Source organism: Olea europaea, chromosome 8 (assembly GCF_002742605.1).
Source record: "Olea europaea var. sylvestris chromosome 8, O_europaea_v1, whole genome shotgun sequence".
In the NCBI taxonomy this organism is placed as follows: Eukaryota; Viridiplantae; Streptophyta; class Magnoliopsida; order Lamiales; family Oleaceae; genus Olea; species Olea europaea.
This window is the reverse complement of record NC_036244.1, coordinates 13,439,603-13,447,260: the sequence shown is the minus strand read 5'-3', so window position 1 is coordinate 13,447,260 and position 7,658 is coordinate 13,439,603. Positions and strand designations below refer to the sequence as shown.

The following is a 7,658-nucleotide window of genomic DNA, read 5'->3' as shown; positions in this document are numbered from 1 at the left end:
ACCACATGGAACAAAATACATGCTGAAAGAAAGATTGTTGTCACATAAGTCCATGAAAAGATAAGAGCGAACAAAATAGCAACAGAAAGCCACCATGACTCATGACGAACGTATAAAATGCGGATGATTTCACGCGCAATCTTCAGAATGAAACAAGGCAGTACCCAGAACACTAGCAAACGCATAGAATCCTGCAAAACAAGATACCTGTCAAGATTTTTTAAGTCCCTGTCAAGTTGGTTCGTGAAAACTAAGGAAATCACACATTTTTAGCTACTGTTAGAAAAATTGCAGCATCATATGAATCAATCACTTGGTCTGTCACATCTTTCTTTGGCTTTCAAATTTTAATCAATCGATTTGGAGCTATTAAAACAAAAAATGAAACAGAAGAATTGAGCTTCATATGCTGCATAAAGTTGAAAATAAGCCATAAAATATAAAATTCCTACAGATCATAGAAATCAAAAAGCAGTTCAGAGTTCAGACAGTAATCAATATGTAAATTTTCTTAGCATCAACCAATGAACCATACTATTTTGGCAAACACACCCTAAACTCAAAATAGTTAACCACATGCACGCTAGTACAAATTCATAAGATCACAATAATCAAACACACGGGACCATAGGACTAAACACATAGAGCTTGTTTCATAACATAGATTGGACACTATTATGGAAGAAAAAGAAGTTAAAATCCTGTATATTGTACAGTACAGTTGCTAGTGTCTCATACCAAACATGCCGATATTCACAATGATCACACACAAAAACATAGCATAGAGCAAATCACAGTTAATTGAAGCAGAACTCACCGAAATCTTCTGCATATAGTGGTCACTGAATCTCTCCACATGGCCACTATATCGATCAACAAACAGAAATTTCCTAATACCATACTTTCTTAAATTGTGTGAAAGGCAAATTAGAGATGCAGCTGCTAAACAAGCCTGAGAAATCACTATATCAATTTCAAAAGTCTTGATTTGACCCTTCTCACAACCTGGGCAATTGGAAAGCTCAAGAATCACCACAGGGAGCGTAATTCCTATCAGCAATAAAAAACCCCAAGAAAGCACAAAACTCGACACTGAGGTCTGATTAAAGCCTAAAAACGTGAGAAATGAATCTAACTTAGCAAGGGTTTTATCCAAACGGGTTTCATCATCATTTTCTTGATTTTCTTGGCGATTTGAATCATGGGTTTCGCCTGAAGTTTCGAGAAGAGGGGTCTTGTCTTGTGGGCTCCTTGAATCATCTACTTGTATTTCTACACGATACTCAGCCATTAATTGAAAAAAAAAAAATGCAAATAGAGGAAACCCGGCTAAAGAACAGTTTAATGATCTTGAAAAGAAAGGGAAATGATAGTCAAATAGTGATTTGCAGAAGTAGGTCAACATATTATATCGGCTCTCGATAAACTACTTAAAAATCGAAAACGCTGAAGGATACTTAAATAACACGTCACATAAAGTTGGGTTTTGACACGGGTTATTCCTTGGTTTTCATGAAAAGGTATACCATGGAAATCGACCTTCAAACAAACATTTCATTATCTAGTTGTCTGATGGTTCAGCAAAAGTTTGATGTCATGCATACACGAGATTTTCCATCTATTTTTACTTTGTCAAGATGACGCTACAAAAAGGGTGTTGTTCTTTTTCTAAGTACGACAAATATTTGCGGTAGTATCGTGGATAAGGACAAAAAAGAGGCAAAAAAGGAAATAGATGGTAAGCTCAGCAAACTCCATATATGGACCTATAATTTATTAAGCAATTATTATTGGATGGAGATAAGTAAAAAGTTCGACCCTAGAAGCATTCAGTCACGTGTTTTAGGCTAAATAATGCTACAAAGAGTCGAACTTTGTAAAGGGAGAATGTCCAATATGCTTATCAACAAGTAACTCTTTTAAGAATGCAATAGGAATAGGACTAAGATAATTGACTAGCTCTAAATGGAGGTTTTTTTTTGCTAAGATTTTGAATGTGTTGGAGTCGACTATTATTGATTTTAGTTATATTCGTGATTGTAAGACGAAATCTTAGAACTCAAGTCATACGTTAGCGAAATTTGCAAAAAAAAAAAAAAGGAAAGAAGTTGAGGTGTTTAAGTGAAGATCAAAAGCCAACCATTGGAGAATGAGAAAGACAAAGATATCAAGAACCAAGATGTTTTGTAGTAAAGAAGATAGGAAGTGAAACACCCCAAGATTAAAGACAAAAGAAAGAAGTCATATGTGCGAAACATGGAGAAGAAAAGAATTAAATTGCAAAGACTGATGCAGTGGCTTCTTCTAGGCATTATTTGCCTGATAAAAGTTTATCGAGTTAGGATCGTAACGCATTTTACGGATCTCGATTTCAAGCTTCCTACCAGCCGCTGTCTATTATTTCAAAGTTGTTCTTTCCCTTTAGCCTCAGGAAACACTAATTACATCATCCCGTAAAATGCACAAACTTTATACAAACAACATATTTCACAAAGGGATGGGATGAAAAAACTTGGATGCTTAGAATTCGGATCGAACTAACTATCAGATTGAGATGCTGTTGGGAATTCCTCGACCAGTTACACCAGGATCAGACGAGGGTAAAAACAATTCATATGGAGGAACACCAGCACCACTTCTGTTTTTCAGATGTATATCCTTGTTTCTTGAATGAATAATACGTTCGATCTCATCTAATTTGGCCGAGAATCTTTCAAACAGTAGTTGAACTTCCGGATCACTGAACGAAAATCTCTGAATATGGGGCAGCTGATTCAAGTACTCTTCATCGGGAGAATGTGTTGACAGTGTGTCTTGGACTGCCATAACTTTAGTTGCTTGGAGTTGTGTAGGTAGAGAACTCAAAAAAGTACGCTCTGGGTTAAGAAGAAAACTAATGTAGTCGGGCTCGCCTTCTTGAGGTATTAGATTACGCATGAGAGTAGGACGGTTAGGTGGATATCCTCCGAAGGGATATTGTCCAAAGTTTATAGCTGCATGTTGCCCAGAAGCAATCCAGATCATTGTTGTAAGTATACCAGATAAGTCTTCTTTAGTAGCGAGGTTAGGCCACCACGGTTCGTTTCTTTTGTCATAGTGTCCCGTGTTCTTGATCTCATTCCACCAGGCTTGGAGCTCGACGTCAGCCGTGATGGAATTAGGCCCGGAGTAGTAGTGACCAACATAAGATTCGACCAAATCTTTTATGGCAGACCATATGAGAAGTCCGTCTGCTGCATATGGATAGTCTTTGATTATGAGTTTCACACCATTGGCTGCTGATGGATCCTCGACGGCCATGCCCCTGAAATTTTCATTGCAGCTAATCAAAATGAAAAAAACAATCACATGAAGTGAAACGTGATGTGAATTCACAGTAAGCAGAAGAAGTTTCGTACACAGACACAGACTGAGAGTATGTGAAACTGCCCAGAAATGAAAATTAGGAGGGATGTAATTGGTAGTTTGTGATTTCAGATTTTTATGGTAATTTTTAGATTCCTCTTGCATTAAATTTTTTTTACTTTTAATTTACCCTCTTGTACTAGGATCTTTGATGCAATGTATATATAAGGCCACTAGGGTAGAAGGGTTTATCGAATAAATTGTTTTCCCAATTTCTGTCCAAATCTGAATATTGAATGTGAATCAACGAGTTCAAATTCTCGGTCTAGTGTAAATTTCTAGGTTTTTATACATATTCTCTAGTATTCATGAGCGAACCAGTACGTACTAGAAAGTTGCTTGTGAATTCCATTCTCACATTTTCTCACACGGAGGCATGACTGACTAGCATGAGAAACTTTACCTTCGAACTAGATCTGCAGGCAATGCTTCCATATCAAAGCGCCACATGCTCTTATAAGCTGCAGAGCTTATTTCCATGGCATACTTTCCAGGGAGAAAACAAGCCTCAATAACTCCGCCTGCATTTATTAAACTTTGCCGTGCAAGGGCATTGATTTCCATGGTGTAGCGCAAATGAGGATGGAGAAGCTTATAAACTGGATGCAGCGAGCTAAGCTGCCTATGTGTAGCGATTATATAAGGTTCCATACAAGCATGCGTCCTCAACCTGAAAAATGTTACAACCCGAATGAAAAATTCTCCAATAAGATATTGCATCGTTGGTTAAAAATCGAGCCAAAGTTCTAGAAGTTGAAACCAGGATGAGCATTTCTGTCATACCAGTGGTTTACGAGTTGATGGATGCCTGCATCATTGGAGCAAACATGCGCTTTAGCTAGTTTCCAAATCCAATGAGTCGTTGCATCGTGTCCATGAGTAAAGACACGCTTGTTACTGGGTGAAGAAGGTGAAGGAGGAAGTGAAAGCTCGATGACAATTGGGCTGAGAATACCATTTGGAGTATAGCATAATATTGTTCTCGAGGCATAAGCTTTTCTATCAGGCAATGAGTTTATCTTCTCAATGAATGGCAAAAGGATGTCGTGATAGTCGATCATAAACAACCTCTTCTCCTTTATAGCCTAAATAAACAGTAAGTGAGCCAGGTTGTGAGTACATAACACGTTTCATATCAGAACAGGAATCAAAGGATCCATATTTCGTTCTCTAATGTACATACCTGTTCGACACTTATACCCGACAGTTCTTCCTCTAATAATTCCCTGGTGATAGCTGACTCCGGAGGGCCATAAATTGCAGGATCCAATTTACTTCGAATCGGAAATTCCTTTAACAATTCAATGTTAACAGGATTGACCCCAGCCAGAGTTTGCCGTGCAAACTCGTTGTCCCGTAACCATGCAAATCTGTCTCCTGCAAGTCAATGTAGAATATTGATTAAAGCAGTGCAATATAATGATCGATTTTAACTTCTTTTTCTTTCTTAATACTGTCTGCCTATTGAGTTCTGCCAAAAGAGTAAAAGGAGATAGTCCATACGCTTTATGATGGCCGGTATATCATACTTCAGCAACTTATCATCAACTGTTAACACTTGATTTATCAAATTGGTTAGAAAATGATTTGTTTTTACTTCTTTTCGCCCTTCTTCATTTAGCACAACGTCGTCCTTATACAGATCGTCTATGTCTGAGAAATTAGTAAAAGGGATGTCCGAAGCCGACAAAGTAGCAGCAATAAGTGGTATTAAGTTGTGGAGCAAAGCCTTCAATCTTCCAGCTGAAAACGTGTTCTGCTTAATCTCCTCGAAAGCTTCATCCCGAGGAACATACACTGGATGGGGTTTCTCGGTTCTAGTCTCCGTAGAGGGATCTGAATGAAATTTACGTTACATTATGACATATTGTCGAAGACTAATTAAGTAAATGTGTCCCCTCTCCAGCTTAAAATTTTAGATGAGATAATTCAACAAGTACCTTTCGTAGTCGGTGGTCGACCTGTTCGACAGCGCCTGGGATAAGGCTGTTCTTTGTTGCCCAACACCGGCCTGGCCAAATCTTCGATTTTATCATTATTTCCTAAATCATTATAACGATCATAATCATATATTCTCTCGTGCATTTTCCTCTCCCCCTTTCCATTTCCACGAACACTCATCAAGTCTTCATGTCGAAGATCCTTAATTCCCGGAGGCGTTTGAGACGGTAACACAGCCTGTCATTAAAATAAACTCGACTTAAATCAACTACCATTATTTTGTTATTAAATTCTCTTTGAAGATAATGGTTTCTTTACCTCGTTTCTAAATATAATTCTGCTTTCGGGATTATTATTTCGTGAATGAATCCATGTATCTGCCGAAAAGAAAATGGGACCTTCGACGAATCCATGAACTACAACTTCCTTCAAGAAGAATTCATTTCCATGGAAATTGGTTATAAGAATAGCTCCAGGTGATCCAAAATCCAAAGGCACGCAAAAATTAGCTCCATATTCAACAATATGTGGATTGTTTGTTGGCTTTGGCAACCATCCCCTCACATGAGACTCTATACTCTTTCCTGAATTGGTATCTGTGAAAAGAAAGTACGATGTTATTGGAACATACACTCGACTAGACAATACTCGAAATTATTAAAGAAGAAAAATAAGTAAAATTGTTTTACGTAGTACAGTTTATATTGTATTCTAAATCTGCTCTATTCACATATTTGATAAGGTTGATTGGACGCTCATTGGATGGTATTATGAAATTAAACAGTATCACGTTGTCAAGAATAAGACTTTTGATTCTGAAACCAAACAATATTAATAAAAGTTCTTGCTATGTGTCTTACATTTTCATCACTTGGATATGTCTATTGTTTAAATCTTTTCCAACCCCCTGTGTAGTTAAGCAAGTTTATCTATGAAGTAACAAGAGCATGTCTGACTAGGCTTAAAAGTTACATTTAAGTTACTTTTTATTTGCCAAACATGTTTGAGCTTATTTAAAGTTGACTTTCTTCGTCTAATTTTCAATACAGAAATCCTATTCTCAATACTGTTTTCAAGCTTAATCAAACAAAAGGTTTCTCACAATTTCATTTTTCTCAATCATACATAATCGACTATGAGAATTTGGTTCTTTTTACATATGTACTTAAGTTACTTATTTTAAAACTAAATGCACATATAATCCAACCCAAAAATCTTCTAAAAGTAATAATTAACTTAAAAGTAAAATTTAAAGGACGCAATAAGAAATCGAACACTGACCCGGATCGATATCTTGACTGATTAGTTTAATCAAGATTCCTCTGCCTATCCCACTCATCAAAGACTCCCAATTGTCTTCAATCTTTTCAAGAATATTTTCCTTGATTTTCTTCCTTATAGTGATCACTGCTCTCACATGAATCCCTGCATGTTTTGAAGAAGCCAAAGGCCCATTATTTTCTGTTAACTTTCTTGCAGTATCCACCTTAGTATTGTTATCACCACTTCTGATCACTGCTCTTACAGGCCTGCTGGTGACCAACCCTTGTAACCGGGTAGGGTTCCTGGCAAGTCTGTGGTGTTTTCCGGCGGTGATGATGATCTCCGATTGCCGGAGAGCAATGGTTCTTGGCTGAGCTGTCAGCATATCTTTTGCAATAATTTCCAAGTCAAAAAAAAATGGGTGAAATGTACAAATGAGAACTACAGATTTATACAGAATGGATGTAATATTGAATTCAAGTATCCCACCAATCAATGCAGATTAAAGAAAGGTTGGTTGAACTTAAATAATCAATTTTTTATGATTAAAAATTTATCTTAATGGAGGAAAATTTCACGTGGCGTTTATGAAAATCGTGTATTCAATATTCTGCTTAGTTGTATTGAAAATGTAGCCAGCCATGTTTGAGGACAGTTGAATTATTGCAGTCTGCGAGATGTTGTTATCTTTTGGAAAGATAAGCTTATAATATATGAATATAAAACTTCAGTTCTAAAGAATAGAACGTGCAAAATCTGTTGGATCACAAGCACTAGTGGACAAATCGAACGAGTTTTTCATTGTGAGAGGTTGGTAGGACGAAGAATCATACATGATAAAGCACGAGTTGACTTATGGTTGTTGTGGTGGAAAGTTCGTACAAGTTTTGCATTGTGAGAGATTGGTAAGATGAAGATTCGAATAAAGCCATTTAGCCGAACTTAAAATAGAGAGTGAGGAGACAGACTAATGTATCAGAAAATGGTTGTTGTTTTTGTTTTAATATTTCGAATTGTCCAATCATGATTGTGAAGATTCACACATGTCA

At 36.9% G+C, this 7,658-nt stretch overlaps 2 protein-coding genes across 2 annotated transcripts; both read right to left on the bottom strand.

Moving 5' to 3' along the window:
• Nucleotides 1-1,586, bottom strand: LOC111398859. Its single transcript, XM_023025996.1, has 2 exons — nt 818-1,586; nt 1-207 (listed from the first exon to the last, which is right to left on the bottom strand). The coding sequence occupies exons 1-2, from the start codon at nt 1,403-1,405 to the stop codon at nt 130-132; spliced, it is 666 nt and encodes a 221-aa protein (XP_022881764.1). The 5' UTR covers nt 1,406-1,586; the 3' UTR covers nt 1-129.
• Nucleotides 1,587-2,248: 662 nt separating this feature from the next.
• LOC111398858 (lipoxygenase 6, chloroplastic) lies at nt 2,249-7,065 on the bottom strand. Its single transcript, XM_023025995.1, has 8 exons — nt 6,628-7,065; nt 5,665-5,942; nt 5,346-5,583; nt 4,909-5,241; nt 4,589-4,782; nt 4,189-4,490; nt 3,809-4,075; nt 2,249-3,304 (listed from the first exon to the last, which is right to left on the bottom strand). The coding sequence occupies exons 1-8, from the start codon at nt 6,992-6,994 to the stop codon at nt 2,545-2,547; spliced, it is 2,739 nt and encodes a 912-aa protein (XP_022881763.1). The 5' UTR covers nt 6,995-7,065; the 3' UTR covers nt 2,249-2,544.
• Between the last annotated feature and the right edge of the window lie 593 nt (nt 7,066-7,658).